The 18,425-nt window shown below is 32.5% G+C and overlaps 4 protein-coding genes across 5 annotated transcripts; all 4 read left to right on the top strand.

Moving 5' to 3' along the window:
* Positions 1-2,202: 2,202 nt before the first annotated feature.
* On the top strand, positions 2,203-2,754 carry LOC127278571 (uncharacterized). Its single transcript, XM_051300352.1, has one exon. It carries the CDS (start codon positions 2,203-2,205, stop codon positions 2,752-2,754), a length of 552 nt encoding a protein of 183 aa, XP_051156309.1.
* A 509-nt stretch (positions 2,755-3,263) lies between these two features.
* On the top strand, positions 3,264-3,749 carry LOC127278572 (uncharacterized). The gene has a single exon (XM_051300353.1). It carries the CDS (start codon positions 3,264-3,266, stop codon positions 3,747-3,749), a length of 486 nt encoding a protein of 161 aa, XP_051156310.1.
* A 10,169-nt stretch (positions 3,750-13,918) lies between these two features.
* LOC127278575 (juvenile hormone acid O-methyltransferase-like) lies at positions 13,919-15,069 on the top strand. The gene has a single exon (XM_051300354.1). The coding sequence runs from the start codon at positions 14,293-14,295 to the stop codon at positions 15,067-15,069; it is 777 nt and encodes a 258-aa protein (XP_051156311.1). The 5' UTR covers positions 13,919-14,292.
* A 559-nt stretch (positions 15,070-15,628) lies between these two features.
* Positions 15,629-18,208, top strand: LOC127278595 (uncharacterized). 2 transcript variants are annotated; one of them, XM_051300394.1, is made up of 2 exons: positions 15,629-16,243; positions 16,360-18,208. In XM_051300394.1, exon 2 carries the CDS (start codon positions 16,626-16,628, stop codon positions 17,319-17,321), a length of 696 nt encoding a protein of 231 aa, XP_051156351.1. In that variant the 5' UTR covers positions 15,629-16,243; positions 16,360-16,625; the 3' UTR covers positions 17,322-18,208. Both variants share the same exon structure in this region, with proteins under 2 accessions (XP_051156351.1, XP_051156352.1).
* Positions 18,209-18,425: the final 217 nt, after the last annotated feature.

Raw genomic sequence — 18,425 nt, forward strand, 5'->3', positions numbered from 1 at the left:
ATTTCTGTTATTTGTTTAATTATTATTATTATAATAATTATTATTTAAAATTATTTTTGTTATTTGTTTAATTATTATTATTATTATTATCATAATTAAACAAATAACAAAAATAAAAATTTTTTTTCTTAATAAAATTTTTTTTTCATCAATAAAATGAGAAAGATTAATTTTGAAAAAAACTTTTTTCCAAAAAAATTTTTTATTCTTAAAATAATTGTTTTCCTCAATGAAATGAGAAACATTAATTTTGACATAAAAAACTTTTTCTCATTAAAAAAATTTTTGTTCGGTATAAAAATTTTTTTTTTATATTTGTACAAATCAAAAAAGTTGTTTTAATAAATAGATCTATTTTTTAAAAACTTATATATTCACTTACACATTTGACACCCAAGGGCTTAATTTTAGAAATTCATTTACAATGTGGGGGATTCGTTACCGTTTCCTCTCCCCTCAGATATGTAAAAATGTACGCATGTGCGAATGACTATCAGCGCGGTTTTGCTTTCTGGTTAGACCAGTCGCAGTTAGCGAGTTAATTAATTGTGATTGATCACATGTCAATCTAGCCAAATATAAATTGTAATAATTATCCTGAACCTTTTTAATATTTAATAAATTGTTATATTTGTTGTTAAATTGGAGTTGTGTTTGTTTGAACATGGGACTTGTGGATACCCTTGGTTTTTATTTAAATTAATTACTTTTATCTAACCAAAAACCCACAATTGGTGACCCCGACGTGATAGCGTGGTTATCACATAAAGATGTTTTGTACATCATTCAGCTCCAAATACTCAACATAAATTATCCAACATCAATCTGGTGAACAGCTGATGTGTCAAGGTTCGTGGAATTAAATTGCAACTCGCAAAATTTTTGCCGCATTCAATACTCACCACGTGGCAAATGGCTGCCGTTCCGAAGCTTATACGGAAACACGATGCCTAATCATCTAGCAATATATTTCAACTTCGATCCTGTTCCATCTTCGATCGATGCTAAATTGACGAGGGGCTGCTGACTTTGGACCTGGAAAGTTCGTTTCCAATTTGAGAGCATGCAGTTGACGAGTTCGACCGCTGGAAATTTTCCTGAAATTCCTGAGACTAGTGCAAAGGGTTTTCCTGTCAACGCAGTCACGACCATACTATCTTCATGGTGACGTAGTCACCGTTCCAAGCTCGGCAACAGATGTATTGCCATTTCTGCTGCGACTCTTCTTTACGACAACATCGATGACATCAGAATACAGCGACCATCGAATTCAAGTTCTCTACGGTATTTATGTATATCTTTTCAGCATTCATTTTTGTGGTGAATTAACTTTAAATTCATTCAATAATTTATTAATTGTGTAAAAATTTTTTTTCTTTATAAATTCACATTTTTTTTTCTTTATTGTAAATTCAAATAATAATTTTCATTTTTTTTTCCAAATGATTTTTTTTTTAAATTCATTTTATAATGTATTATTTTTAAAAAATGTTCTAAATTGTTTAAAATTTTTTAACTGTCATCGGAATATTTAGCGAAAATTCAGCAACGATATAGATGTATTTTTGTTTGGTGTGTTACTTCGAAATATCTAATCCCCATATTTCGAAGGAAATAGCATTGATAAAGTTCGTCAAACTCAATATAGTCAAAGTTATGTATATATTATGTTACTTTACTGATATTGCACTGCTTAGTCGACAGTTTTCGCGCGATTATTTTTGATACAGTTAATAATTTGCTTCTCATATTTTTCAATCGATTATTTTATAATATTTTTTTTTTCTAAAAAAGAATTTAAATAGATTAATAATTTTTTTTGAATTAATAACTTCTAGAGTTTTGATGTTAATTATTAACAATCTGATGTTATTGTGTACAGTGTTTATTATTGTGATTTTCGTCGAATAATCAATTAAATCTGCTCACTGCTGCCCACGGGGAACTCAACGTTTACCACATTCATTAAAAATTTTTTTTTCTTTTGAGTGATAGCTTTATACATATATAATATATTGTTCCTTTTTCTCTTTTATTTGGCGGTGGTGAGACGGTTTTTCTATTTCTGTCGATTTTTTTAATCATATTGTATAATAATTGACAATAGGATTTTTTTTTTTTGGTAATGCCAATTTTATGATTTTGATTTCGATTTTTTTATCGGTAATTTTCATTTATTGGTTTTTGAATACAGTCATAAAGATGGCTGATGATGAAGAAAATCCTGGTGAAGCTCAAAATGTGGCACCTGTTAATTACAGAACACCTAAGCTTCCAAAATTTTTCCGCAATGACCCGGAACTTTGGTTTGCTCAGGCCGAGGCCATGTTCCTATACGCGCGTTTGACATCCGAACGAGCCCGGGCTGGCGCTGTCATTTCGGTTCTGGATTTCGACGTCATCCAATCAGTACGAGATCTAGTGACCTCCAACCAACCTATCCTTTATACGGAACTTAAAGAACGTTTAATTTCTAATTTTGCTACTTCTCCTGAAAATAACTTGCGACAACTGCTAAAGGGCGAGATTTTAAACGAAGGAAACCCGTCATTGGTATTAAGTAGAATTAGGAATTTAAGTGGGGGCCAATGCAGCGATGAAGTTATCCGTGCAATTTTCATTGAACAATTGCCATGTGATTATCGCGTAGCGCTAGCATTATCAGAGACAACGGATCTTCAAAGACTCGGTAAATTAGCGGATATTATCCATGACACAGCCGGGGCCAGTGGACTCCAAACCGCCGCGGTTTAACGCGAAAAATCTGAATCTGATGATTTGGAAAAAAAGATCGATTCATTGACAAAAAGATTTGACGAATTTCTCACTAAATCAAGTAATAATGCGGGCAATTCTGTCCGTCGTTTTGATAATAACTCGCGATATAGAAATCGTTCAAGCTCTTCCGGTCGCGGTAAGTCGGACTCGGATAAAAACAAAAAAAATGAACTCGGTATTCAGTTATGTTACCTTCATAGAAAATTCGGTTCGAAAGCAAATAAATGCACGAAACCGTGCGAATGGCCTGATCCGGAAAACAAATAACGCCGTACCGTTGCGAGACCGTCGGTTCGGTTTTAAACTCAAAACGTTTGTTTGTTAGAGAACGACGTTCTGGTCCCAGTTTTTTAGTTGACACGGGTTCCGATGTTTCTTTGATTCCTGTTTCTGATACCAATCGTCAAACTAAATCAAATCACTGTCTTTTTGCTGCTAATAATTCTAAAATAGAAACCTTTGGTTTAAAACGCATTGTTTTGGATATGGGCTTTAAAACTAATTTCACGTGGAATTTCTACGTAGCCGCGGTACCGTACCCTATTTCAGGTGCGGATTTTTTATCTCATTTTGGGTTTACCGTAAATGTCCGTCAACGAAAACTAGCGTATAGAGGTGGCGAATCGACAGTTCAAGGCCGGGTAGAAAGCGCTTCTTTGTCTGGTGTCGGTGTAATAGATAAATCAACCCCTTGGTCAAAGATTGTTTCAGAATTTCCTGAAATTACGTCAGACACGAAATCTAACATTCAGGTTAAAAATGTTGCGCATTATATCACTACCACCGGTCCCCAGGTATCAGAACGCTCGCGAAGACTAGCCCCAGATAAATTACAGATTGCAAAAAGAAAATTCGAGAAGATGCAGGAAGACGGTATTTGCCAACCATCGGACGGCGAATGGGCGTCCCCCCTTCATATGGATTTAAAAAAAGATGGTGATTGGCGTTGTTGCGGAGATTATCGCAGATGAAATTCGGTGACTATTCCTAGTAAATTTCCGGTACCATATTTGCATGATTTTTCTGCAAATCTATACGGTAAAAAAATCTTTACCAAACTTGATTTAAAGATGGCCTACCACCAGATACCAGTTGCGCCAGAAGATAGACCAAAAACTGCTGTGATTACACCCTTTGGGTTATTCCAATTTAACGTGATGACTTTCGGTCTCCGTAATGCAAGTCAGACCTTCCAACGGTACATTAACCGTGCTCTTGGAAAATTCGATTTTACCTTCACTTATATAGATGACATTCTTATTGCATCTTCCTTAGTCGAAGATCATAAAAAGCATCTACGTGAAGTATTACAACGACTAAAAGAGTTCGGCTTAAAATTGAATTTACCAAAATGCCTATTTGGCCAAAAAGAGCTAGAATTTTTAGGTCATTGGATATCTTCTGAAGGTATTAAACCAACCACTGAGAAGGTGGAAGCCATAGTCAATTTTCCGAAACCCAAGACAATCAACGAATTGCGTCGCTTCTTGGGCCTTGTGAATTTTTATAGGAGAAATATTAGGAAAGCCGCGGAAACTCAAGCCCCGCTCAATGAGTTTATGAAAGATTCGCGAAAAAATGATAAGCGCATAGTTCCGTGGAATACTGTGGCTGAAGAGGCATTTGATAAAATGAAAGAAAATTTGGCTAATGCGACGTTATTGTCACATCCGTCACACACAGCTCCTATGAGATTGGTAACGGACGCCTCTGATTTTGCCATGGGCGCAACCGTGGAACAGTGGCAAGATTCGTCGTGGAAGCCACTGGCGTTTTTTTCTAGAAAATTTAATTCGGCACAAAGGCGATATAGTGCTTACGATCGCGAGCTCACGGCTGTTTACGAAGCCATTGTATATTTTAAACACCTACTCGAATTTAGAAAATTTACTATCTTTACCGATCATAAGCCCTTAATATATGCTTTTAAACAGCGCAGTGATAAGGCGTCAATAAGACAACAAGACCAGTTATCTTTCATCTCACAATATTCAACCACCATCGAATATTTACCCGGAAATGAAAATGTGGTTGCTGATTCACTATCGAGGGTAGATGCGCTCAGGTTAGCTTCCGATATTAGTCTAAAGGACATTGCCGATGCTCAAGATACCGATGAAGAGCTCGTAAAAATTCGCGAAGATCCAGCTTGCTCACTTAAATTACGGAAGGTTCTCTGGGGTCCTGATCACACCTCAGTTTTCTGTGACGTTACCGGTGAGTCACTTCGTCCTTATATTCCGGCAAATCTTAGAGAACGAATCTTTAACCTTTTTCATCTCTCCGCGCATCCGAGTGCAAAGGTGACCGACCGAATCATAAGAAAACGTTACGTTTGGCCTAACCTTCACAAAGATATTGCTCGATTTTGTAAATCATGTCTAGACTGCCAGGCGTCAAAAGTATCGCGTCATACTATTTTGAAACCAGCCCATTTTATCGCTCCGGAAAATCGTTTCCAACATATCCACATAGATATTGTAGGCCCCTTACCCGTTTCGGAGGGTTATCGTTATTGTTTAACGATCATTGATCGATTCTCAAGATGGCCAGAGGCCATACCGCTTTGCGATATTGAGGCAATAACGATTTGTCGAGCTTTTTCGGATAATTGGGTACCGCGATTTGGTTCGCCAGAAACAATAACTACCGACCAAGGTAGTCAGTTTCAGTCGAGACTTTTCGCATCGTTAATGAAGCTAATCGGAGCAAACAAAATACATACTACGGCATATCACCCCGCCGCGAATGGGTTGGTCGAACGATGGCACAGGACGATGAAGGCCGCTATAATGTGTCATGCGACGAGAGATTGGTCCCGAGTTTTACCTACAGTCATGTTAGGCTTGCGAAACAACGTTCTTGACAGCGGTTCATCTCCGGCGGAATACGTTTACGGCACTGCTCTGCGGATCCCGGGCGAGTTTATTCTTCCTGAAGAATTTATCCCTAATCGCCAGGATTTTCTTGAGGAATTCCACGAGCATATGAGAGCAGTAAAACCTGTTCCAGTGCAACATAGACATAAACGAAAAATTTTTATGCATAAAGATCTAGCCACTTGTACTCATGTTTTTAGAAAGATTGGCATTGCCAAGAAGTCCTTGGAAAGACCTTACTCTGGTCCTCATAAAATTTTATCGCGAATTTCTGATAGAGTCTATGAAGTCGACATTAATGGCATCGCTAGTCGAATTTCCGTCGAGAATTTGAAACCTGCATTTTTTGTCAGGGATGATTTAGACAATATTTCGTGTCCAGTTCAACCCCCCGTGGGCAGCAGTTTGCAGAAAGAAAAATCTGACGTTGGCATTCAGCCCGAAATAGCATTTCAAAGTCTACCTCAACTGCGAACTTACTCACGAAAGAAAAAAGTTAGTTTTTGCGAAAAAAAGAAATAATTGTACCTTCGCAAAATCAGTATTATTTTTATTCAAATTACATTAATGTTAATATTAAATTGACTATTAGTCATTTGAAAGACTGATTTTTTGTTTAAATAAAGAATTAAATTATATTTTAAAATAAATCTCGAGATTTTGAATTGTTGTAACAATTATGTATAAATGTAAATTTCTAATCATATAACGATTTTTGGATAATTTTTTTTATATAAAATATTAAATGAAAACTCGTTTAGCTTATTTAGTAATCGAATTTTTCGAAACACGATTTATTGTATTTTTGTTAACGTAAAATTCTAATTAAAATCGCTAACACTGGGGGGGGGAGTGTGTGGGGGATTCGTTACCGTTTCCTCTCCCCTCAGATATGTAAAAATGTACGCATGTGCGAATGACTATTAGCGCGGTTTTGCTTTCTGGTTAGACCAGTCGCAGTTAGCGAGTTAATTAATTGTGATTGATCACATGTCAATCTAGCCAAATATAAATTGTAATAATTATCCTGAACCTTTTTAATATTTAATAATATGTTATATTTGTTGTTAAATTGGAGTTGTGTTTGTTTGAACATGGGACTTGTGGATACCCTTGGTTTTTATTTAAAGTAATTACTTTTATCTAACCAAAAACCCACAACAAGTCATCCTTAACGCCATCTAGGGTTTAACGCGCGTATCACAGCTGCCGCTGATGGTAATATACATATATATGGTAATACAACAACTGTATGCACTGTACAATTAAGGCCAGGTCCAAGTCGTGTCAGCTGTTCCATTGAACCTTCACAGGAACAGCTGACTCGACTTGGACCTGGCCTTAAAACACTTATTATTAATTAATTATATCTTAATTTATTATTATTATTGCATAAATAAGCTCTCTAAATGTATATTAACCATTCCTAATAGTTATTTACTACATATTTCGTCGATTAACAATAATATTTCACAATGAACCGAAACGTAACCGAATCGTAACCCAATTCGGTTACAACTCGGTTTTCCCAATCCGCCAGGGTTACACTTTATGAAAATCATGTTTTGAAAATCAAAAATAAGTTGTAAAATTAAATAAGTAATAAAATGTTTAAACTATTAATGTCGGGTAAGTTCGTGCGGTAAGGTTCGTCAAATCACAAGTCGCGCAAGCAAGATACGTAAGTTAGGTACGGGACATGCGCAATTGCTCAGAATGTATATAGAGACATGCATAATACCAGGTCATGGCTGGATATACAAGGCGCAAAGCTAGTATAAATGCCAACGTCAATCTTTACTACTACTACTAGAGACATGCAGCAGAAGACGAATTAATAGATTTCTACAAATGCAGGTAATTATTAAATAATAGTTTAATTTAATGCTGCAATAAAAAGTATACTTTTATTTATACTTTATTATTTAAATTTTTGTTTCGCTTTTAATTTTCATTTATTGTAGCAGAATCAAGAAAATTACTATTATGCATAACCTCAATTATATACATACCCTGCTAAAAATAAAATCACAGAACGTCAAAAAATTAGTCAGGATCTCTGACGTTTTGAGACTGTTTTTGTTACGATTGCAGTCACAGCACACCACAATAAGTGAGGTTTAGTCAAAGAATCGTCAATAGTAGTCAGATTTTTTATGAGGGTCGGAGCTGACCCTTTTTTTGGCCATACCATAAATCATTAAACCTTGTGACTATTTGTGATGTTAAATGACATTTCTTTCTATAAAATAGTTTTCAAGATTCCTGACTTACTTCTCATGAATTCTGACTACAAATATTTAAAAATTAAGATAAAATCAATCTTTTATAATTAAAAAAATAAATAAAAATCATTTATCGTACAACATTTTTTTATCTTTACGTTACACATACTCAATTATTATTTTTACAATTTATTATATTTATTTACCCTTATCGAAGAAAATCTCGCAAACGCAGGGAATCGAACTCGCAACCTAACGAACGCAAACCGAATACCTAACCCCTGAGCTAAACTAACCTAACTGAGATCTTAAAAATAGAATACGGTTTTATGAAAATAGAAGATCTTATTACTTTTTTTCAATTTTATCAACATATTTTGTTGATGATTATTATTATTATTTTAAAAAAATTTTATAATTTTTAAAAATTAACAAGTAAAGGTGCTTATATACCTCAAATTTCGATCAGATGAACATTATTTCTGGACCGTGAAAATGCGTGAAAAGTCATTTTCACGGCGGGTATTTTTGAATTGTTTTAAACAAAAAATGTTTTTTTAAGAAATATAATATTAAATAATTGTTTTAATATGTAAGAACACTTTAAAATAGTGATAGAGAGATGATTTGATTAAAAAATTTAGCAAATTTTGCTTTAAAACGCTTTCTGCTACAAGAAAGTGTAAAATGGCGATGTTTGTGAAATGGTTTGTACAGTGCTTCTTCCTTGTGAGTGTCTCTCAGAGTTTTGTTTATGTTATGTCGTTTCTTTTTAACTTGTAATAAATAATGAGTGCTGAAAATAAATCGGTAAGTTGAAATGTTTATCAAATAAATTTAAATTCTACTAATTGTTTCGAATAACTGAAAGAAACATGTACACTGTACAAACCATTTCACAAACATCGCCATTTTACACTTTCTTGTAGCAGAAAACGTTTTAAAGCAAAATTTGCTAAATTTTTTAATCAAATCATCTCTCTATCACTATTTTAAAGTGTTCTTACATATTAAAACAATTATTTAATATTATATTTCTTAAAAAAACATTTTTTGTTTAAAACAATTCAAAAATACCCGCCGTGAAAATGACTTTTCACGCATTTTCACGGTCCAGAAATAATGTTCATCTGATCGAAATTTGAGGTATATAAGCACCTTAAAGTTAAAATAGGTATATTCTTATATTGATCAAAAAACATTTATAGTCCAATTATCATATATATACATGTCACTGATGGGGGTAACGAGAATTCATGAAGAATGCAAAAACTTTGCTACATCTTCATGAATTCTTGTCCTTAGCTGAGTCATTGGTAATGTGTTTTTCTACATTTTTCCAATCATCCTATCGGCGCGCCCCTTTACACTCCAAGCTTTCCACTCTTTTCCCTATTCGCTCTCTCCACTTTCGCCTTACGGCCCATCTCTATTCATCCTTGCACCTCCCACTCTCAACGCGACAGGCCCTTTGCTTTCCTCGCGCCACTTCTTTTAACTTTCTGTTCGCCGGATACTTTTCCGAGCCGAATTTTCAATTATTTATTTAAATAAAAGGTTATGTTCAAAGTTAGATGTGGTTTTTATATCTTGTAGATCATTTATAGCATAATTTATTATAAATAATTATTGTATCATAATAAATTATTATTAACTAATTATTAATTATAATTGTTATTACAATAATTATAATTTGTTAATAGTATATATTATTGTTATAGTGATTTATAATTTATAATGTTATATATATATACATATATATGTGTGTGTGGGTGTGTGTGTGTTTAATACGAATAATATTATATTGTTAACTTATAGCAAATATATATTATGTTACACATGCATATCTGTATTTGTAACATATTATATTAATAAACTATATTTTAATATAATAATATTGTTATCATATATCACACTTATTAAGTAAGATTAGTTATTAATTAGGTTAATAAGGAATGGTTAAGCAGGGATGTGAGAGAATTTCGGGGATAGAGGTGAATCTCGCGAGAAGACGCGCGACTTGGCTCTTGACTCGCGGTTTTCCGCGGGTCAAAAGTAAGAAGTGCATAGACGGAAGATTTACCCCTCTCTTGGAAAATTCTCCCACTATTTTCGTCGTTTTGGAAGAGTTGTGGGCTATAAAAGCCGATGCACTGGACCAAAACGTCAGTTCTGTTGCAGAGCTCACTCAGGGTTGGTTGCCTTCCCTGCCTAGCCTACCCTATACTACGCAACAGCTTCCTACTTAGAAAAATTCCGAGTTAGTGGACTTAGAAAAATTTCTATTTATTCGTACTTAGAATTTTTTCCGAGTCTTGGACTTTGAATTTTTCTTTCGCTTTTCGAACTTAGAAATATTCTACCCTTGTGGGACTTAGAATTATTTCAACAAAGTGTACTTAATGAAAATAAACGATCACTTGTAAATTGACTCATTTTCATCCCCCCGGCACTAACTTGAATTTCGATCACCACCATTATTGAGAATAGTTGCTGTTCTCAATAATTGAGGTACTTGCCATAATAGAAGAGTTGCTTTTCTATTTTGGGGTGGTGAATCAACTTACGGTTATAAATCATAACCTATAAACTACTTTTGGACTCCACAGTTTCCACACTGTCAGTCGCCATTTTTTTAAAGCTTTGTATCATCACCATTATTGAGACTAACTGCTGGTAACAATAATTGAGGTGCTCGTCACAACGGAAAAGTTGCTTTTCTCTTGTGAGGTGGTGACTCTCTCTCACTCTCTCTCTCTTCCAAACTTTAGTGAAATTAAAGTTACTCTGCCACTATTTCGCTGTACCTTTGAATGCTCCCCATTGGTTATAAAAGTGAAATAGATTTGGCCTTTGGCCCGGTGGCTTCTTCTACAGTGACCGGTGTCAAATGTATTCAATTAATAAAATTTGCTTTAGCAAATATTTAATTAAACAAAAAATTCGTATGTAAATATTATTTGAATTCGAACTTAAAAGAATATGTGTAATATAGAAATAAAATAGTCTAGAATAATAAGATACTGTTAGATTGTCTCAAGTAAACTCTAAGCGAATTTTATCAGGTTTTTCGCTCACGTTTTAGCACATTCATTACTATTATAATTAATTATAATGATAAGAATTAATTAATATGCATATATTAATTACTATATGTGACGCTCCACGAGAAAAGGGACCTTACGTACTTTTGACTTAAGGTTCGCTTTTACAGTGACTTGACACAGAGAATGAACCTTAAGTCAAAAGTACGTAAGATCCCTTTTCTCGTGGAGCGTCACATATTATTAAAATTCAATTTAACATAATTCTTCCACAAATCAACTAAATAATTACTAATTTTAATTTCTCTTTTTAGCATACTGCACTATAATTAGATGCAATATTTGGTTCAAATCAAATTTATATTGAATGAAAACTGGATCAAATTCGCTCAGAGATTGATTGAGCGATCAATTCATATATTCTATTTTACAAGAAACCAGAATGTTTTTGCTCATCTAGTTGTAAAAAAATAAACTTTTATGTGAAATAGCCAGCGATTTCTAATTTTTTTCAAATATATATATATATATATATATATATAGAGTTAACACAGTGGTAAGACTAGGTTTTCAACATATGCTTTCTTATAACTAAATGTAAGGAAACTAGCTTACTGTAAAATAATAAATACAAATTTGAAGTAGGGACTTTAAAAGTATAGTCGTAGTCATTGACGCCTTCCCTTTATTTCTGTCCTTGTCTTACAAACGTGATTCCATGTATATTATATGTACGTTAGAAAAGGACAAAAAGAAAAGTATAGGCCAGAAGGATCTTTTATGGTTTTATGGCTTTTCATTGCAAAATTAAAAATTGTTGCATTTGAAAAAAATAATTTTTAAATATTATATTCGTAATGTACATGTTAATACAATTACAACGATATAAAATTTTTTGCAAATATTTTTAAATTATTGAAAATTAATTTTAATTAATGGAGTATTTATTATATAATCATTATGTAATTTTAGAGTTTTTACATAATGTTTTACATCATTGGAATCGTTATCGTTAAAATCTATAAATTACAAATATAACATTTAAAAAAATATTTATTTAAATTTAAATAATTTTTTATTTTGCATTAAAAAGTCATAAAACCTGATGGACCCTCGAAAGGAACCTTCTATTGGGATCTGAAATCATAGGGAATTATGGGGAAACTGACCTCGTTGGGTCAGCCATCTTGATTTTTTATCTCTTTCTTCTACATATATTTTAAAAAGGATGAAACGAAAAATGGCTGACACAACGAGGTCGTCACCAGATGGCGTATCGCAGTATTTCAGATCCCAATTGGAAAAAGGGAATATATAAAAAAATGTAAATTGTAGTAGGTAAAAGTAAATAAGCGGTTTGAAAAAAAATAAAAAAAATTGTTCTGAGGATTTCAAATACATATTTAAAAATTTTTTATAGAAATTAACTATTTAATTTTTAACTATTTATAGAATTTTTTTGGATGTCTAGAATCCTGAAAAATTGAATCTTCCAAATATCTCATTTTCATATCAATAATACCAAAAATATAGAAATTTTTTTTTTCAAAATTAATGGCTTTCTTAACATAATAGAGTTATATGGTGGGTCTGAGTCTGACCCTTTTCACAAAAAAAATAAAACGTAGTGAAAAATAGTCACTTTTCAGAAACATAAGGCCCATAAAAACCATTTAAGTCAGAATTGGTCAGCAGCATCACAAAACATCAAAATAGTCTCAAAACGTCAGGAATTCTGACGTTTTGAGACTGATTTCTGATTTTATTTTTAGCAGGGTACAATAATTCCTTAGTGAATAAGTTATTGTAGATAATAATAATTGTAATATTTTTTTGTAAATTAGGAATAATTAATTAAAATATTATTTAATAAACCCAAAAAGCACGTAATATATCCTCAATATCAAGGTAATATTACACGTGAGATTCGTAATATAACGCTGTAATATTACAGTTATCTTACAGTGATCTTAAAATGTCCGCCTCAAGGTAATATTACCGGTAATATTACTGTAATATTACTGTAATATTACAGACTGATTTGAGTTATTCATAAAGCATAAAAAACATAAATATATTATAAGTCAATTTGGCTTGTTGGTAAAACTCTGGACTCGTGTGCTTTGAGTTCGGGGTTCGCTTCCCTGGATGGGTAGATTTTTTTCGTAAAGAAATGTTCCCATAATATTACTGTAATATTCTCTTGTAACATTACCTTAATATTACGGTATAATATTACTGCAATATTACTGTAATATTACCTTAATATTAGCGCGTAATATTACAGTAACATTACCGGTAATATTACCTTGAGGCGGACATTTTAAGATTACTGTAATATTACAGCGTTATATTACGAATCTCACGTGTAATATTACCTTGATATTGAGGTTATATTACGTGCTTCTTGGGAATAAACAACAAATTTTTTTGTCATAGAGTGTCATGTTCGTGTGTCTCATTGTATGGTTACTGTGTCCACGTGTTTTTGCATATTGATAAAAATACAGGTACCTAATTGTTTTGTAATATTTAAATTTTTACACCACAAAAATATTTATTTTCTATATATCTTTTATGCCTTAAATGTTTGCTTTGCTTGTGTTTTAATTTATAATAAGAGAATAAAGTAATACATAACCTCAAATATCATAGAATTAAAATAATTACTTAGCGAATTGTTACTGTATAAATAAATAGTAATAATAGTTGTTTAGTTAAAAATTAGTAATGAGTAACCATAAAATTATTTAGTAAATTAATAAATTTTTTTTAAATATGAATGAGAAATTCCCTTCCAAGTGTATATTTTGATAAGAAGTAAAATTCAATTTCTGTTAAGTTTGGAAATTATATTGCAATCCCTCTTTGAACAATAGACCCCTAGGTCCTTTGTTGAAGGATTAAAATTTTAACCCGAGTTTTATTGCTTAAAAAATTTATAATTTTAATAATTTAACTTTAAAAAATATATATTGAGATTCGTTAATATTTCCAGATTATCAATATCTAAAATTTATCAAAAAATAATTACATTTAAAAAAGTTATAATTTATCTCGTATACCTTAAGTTTGACAAAAAAATGGACATCATTTTTGAATTTAGCTGCCAAAGGACATATCATATGCATAATAATGTATGAAAATAATATAAATCCAGGAAAAACAAATATAATATTGAAATAAATAGATTGCTTGCTTATCATTGCTCCTAAGAGTATAATTCACGTTGGCTCATTGTCTATTCATCAGGCAGTATCTAAATACTTAATACATCTACATCATAAAGGTTTTTTTTTCATTTTTCTGAAAATTAATTTTTAGAAAATTATTTCCAAAAACAATTTCTGAAAATAAATCGAAACAATGAATCTAGCTAATGAATATTTGAAACATTCAACTGGCATTCAGTATGTGGTGATTACATCCTTATTGAATGAATTTGAGAACGATGTTAGTAAAATGAAGGGTACAATTATGGATATTGGATGTGGGCCTGGTAACAATACGAAAAATTTAATTTTACCAAAAATATCTAATGATGCAGTAATTGTTGGATTTGACATCTTGAAGAATATGGTCGATAGTGCTCGGATTTTGAATTCTGATGAGAAACGGTTAACTTTCGAGCAAATGAGTATTGAAACAACTGAATTGCCTTCGGAATACATTGAACGATTCGATCATGGAATTTCTTTCTTTTGTCTTCACTGGATTGCAGATTTAAAATGTGCTTTTGAAAATATTTTCAAAATGTTAAAACCAGGAGGAACTTTCCTAAGTCAACATATTTTGTTATTTAACGGTTATAATGGTTATTTGAAACTTTCTGAAAATTCAAAATATAGAGAATATCTAAAGGATGCTAGAAGATACGTAACTCCTCTTTATATCAACGATAATCCCAGAGGAACTTTAGTAAAATTATTACAAGAAGTTGGTTTTCAAGTTTTACATTGCAGTGTAAGGGAAAAAATAACTGGATATAAATCTCAAAAAGATAGAAAAGAATTATTTGAGGCTGTTAATCCTTTTGTAACACGAATGCCAGACGATGTAAAAAATGATTTCATGGACAATTTAATTCAAGAAACATTTAAGGAAGTACATATTAAAGGGACATATTCTTCAGGAAAAAAATAAGACGAAAAGTCCTTTACAGTTTTTTAAAATTTTTTATAGTTTTTGCGTAAATTGCAATTGAAAATTTAAAAATTACGCGTTGTGATTGGCCGTGCAAGCTCACTGGGCCGGTAGGCGGGGCGACTTGAACAGAACATTTCCAAAATTTTCAGGCGTGGGCGTTTAGCATCAGCGCTGTGATGCATCGGGTTAAAATAAAATAATAAATTTACACTTTAGCGTATGTATTAAATTAATAACCATTTTATAATGTTAAAGTAACTAACTTGGTCTTATTTTAAAATAATTACTAAAGTGTAAATTTTTTTATTTTATTTTAACCCGATGCATCACAGCGCTGATGCTAAACGCCCACGCCTGCAAATTTTGGAAATGTTCTGTTCAAGTCGCCCCGCCTACCGGCCCAGTGAGCTTGCACGGCCAATCACAACGCGTAACTTTTAAATTTTCAATTGCAATTTACGCAAAAACTATAAAAAATTTTAAAAAACTGTAAAGGACTTTTCGTCTTATTTTTTTCTGAAGAATATGTCCCTTTAATATGTACACCCTCGACTGGGACACCCTGTATGTTAAGAAGCCGGAAAATTAATTTTAAAATTTCTATACATGTTATTGTTTGTATTTATATTTGTACGTGTTAAGAAGACGGAAAATTAATTTTAATAATTGCCACATATTTTATTTATATTTATATATTTACATTTTAAGAAGACGAAAATTTAATTTTAATAACTTCCAAATGTTTTTATTTGATTTATATTATTTATATTATGTACTTTAATAAATAAAAGATATTGAAATAAATATAAAGTATTAGTTTCAACATATTGAAAAAGCTAGTCGCTTTTCACTTTCATGAGGGTATTAACGGTAACTCGATCCTTTTCGCAGGTAAATTTCCCAGTTCCATTTCTGTACCAATATGCATCAAATTAGTACTGAGTTGGTACTGAGCCCTCAGTTCCAATTTTCCAGTACCAATCCAGTACCACTCTTCCGGCAGGGAGGTAAAAAAAACACATAAAACAGATTTATGTTATTTTGTTTTTTTTACCTTCTATTGATCGAATTTTACTTCTTATCAAAATAAATTTTTTTCTTGCAGATTTTCGTGTGATTATGGTGACGCAAAATCTTTTTGGTCTTTTTTTGGGAGTGAGCATCAATTCTGGTGATTATTTTTAAAAAATAGAAGAATGTCGTTTTCTTATTATTAAGTAATGCTTAAATTGTCAATGTTGAAAATTGGAAAAAAGTTCATATTCCAAATCTATATTTTTATTGCAGATGACAACATAAAGATGTCTAAAGTTCGAAAAGAAAGTAAACGGAGATGGAAGACAGAGGACTTGCTGAAAGCGATACTTGAATGTCGTCAAAGGCCAGGTCATGCAAGATTAATAGCGAATTCATATGGGATTCCATTCAGCACCTTGAGAGGAAGACTGAAATATTTTCAAGAAAATGAAGTGACACAGTCTGATATAAAATTTGGACGATTTACGTCTACTTTTACTCCGGAATAAGAAGATCTTAAAAATTATCTTATAGAAATGGATAAGCGAATGTTCGGTTTGCAGCCTATAGAGTTTCGTAGAATCGCTTATCAATTTGCAGAAGCAAATAACATACCTCACCGTTTCAATAAAGATGTAGGAGCAGCGGGTAAAGATTGGTTTAAAGATTTTAGAAACAGACATCCAGAGTTGAGTCTTAGAACTCCGGAAAAAACTTCGTTTGCTCGAGCTTGTGGCTTCAATAAGCCTAATGTAGAACAATTTTTTCATTTATTGCTTCAATTAATGACGAAATACTCGCTTTCACCAAGCAGAATTTACAACGTTGTTGAGACAGGCATAAGTTCTGTACCCAATGTTGTGCCAAAAATTCTAAGTGTTAAAGGGAAAAAACAAGTAGGATTGCTAACCTCTGCTGAAAGAGGGGAAACAATTACTTGTGTCATTTGTTGTAATGCCGCTGGGAACTTTATTCCACCTACTCTGATGTTTCCACGAAAAAGAATGAAGTCGGAATTGAAAAACGGTTGTCCTCCTGAATCACTAATCGTTTTTCATCCATCTGGTTGGATGCAAACAGAAATATTTTGTCCAGTTTGGTTCGACCATTTTCTGAAATACGCAAAACCAAGTGAGAACAATCCAGTTCTCCTGATTTTAGACGGGCACAGTACGCATGTTAAAAATCTTAATCTCATTTATTCAGCACAGAAAAATAATGTAGCCGTTTAAGACTTATTATAGTCAAGAGTGTACAACGTGGCTTCGGGAACACCCAGGTCAGGCTATTAAAATGTGTAATGTTGGACAAATTTTCGGAAGATCTTACATTCGGGCTGCCGTGTCCAATATTGCAATAAATGGATTTAAAACATCAGGAATTTGCCCCATTAATTCCAAGATTTTTAGTGAAGAGCAATTTTCACCATCTCTCACAACTGATATCGAAATTGTAACATCACAGGCTACGTCATCTCAGAGTATGAACTGCGACGAAAGGCAACACGACTCGAATGATTATACTGAAAATATTATTAATGAATCAGAACTAGATGTAAATAGTTCTCCAAAAATTAAAACCAAAAATAAATGTAAAAAGACTGAAGGAAAGAAAGTCAATCGAACAGTATTAGCCGATATTTCTATTACTCACTTAAATGTAGAAAATTCAAAAGTTAATAGTATTTTAAAATTAGACATTCCAGAACCTATGACTAAAACACCTTGTGACACGAAAAAAGAGCTAATAAAACCTGCAGACATTGCTCCTCTACCGCAGGGTAAATATAATACTAGAGCGAAAAATTTTTCAAAGAAAAAAGGGAAAACTGTCATAGTAACTTCTGATGAATATAAAAAAGAATTGGAATTACGAAGTACTACACCAAAGATTTCACCTAAGAATAAATTAAGTAAATCAAAAATAATTAAAAAGAGAAGAAGTTTGGATAAAGAGAATTCGAATTCACTAGTAAAGAGAATAAAAACGGAGGACGATGTTAATTGCCTTACATGCAATGAACTTTATTCACTTTCAATACCTGGTGAAGAATGGATCCAATGCCAAGACTGCTCTTCATGGGCTCATCTTAAATGCGCCATACATTTAGTAAAAAAAAATTATTTATTTGTGATACGTGTCTAAAAATCTTTTAATAGAAAAAATGCATAATTGAATAAATTTATAATAACAGATAATTGAGGAGCCGGATCGTAGAACCGATTCTTCGCTCTCTCCGGAGTCCCTCAAGTGAGCCAGCTTTCAGCTGCGCGGGGGACTTGCGCATTAGTGAAGAATCGGTTCTACGATCCGGCTCCTCAATTATTTGAATATTT

The sequence above is a fragment of the Leptopilina boulardi genome, unplaced genomic scaffold, assembly GCF_019393585.1.
Source record: "Leptopilina boulardi isolate dan_hultmark-lab unplaced genomic scaffold, ZJU_Lbou_2.1 LbouV2_208, whole genome shotgun sequence".
Classification (NCBI taxonomy): domain Eukaryota; kingdom Metazoa; phylum Arthropoda; class Insecta; order Hymenoptera; family Figitidae; genus Leptopilina; species Leptopilina boulardi.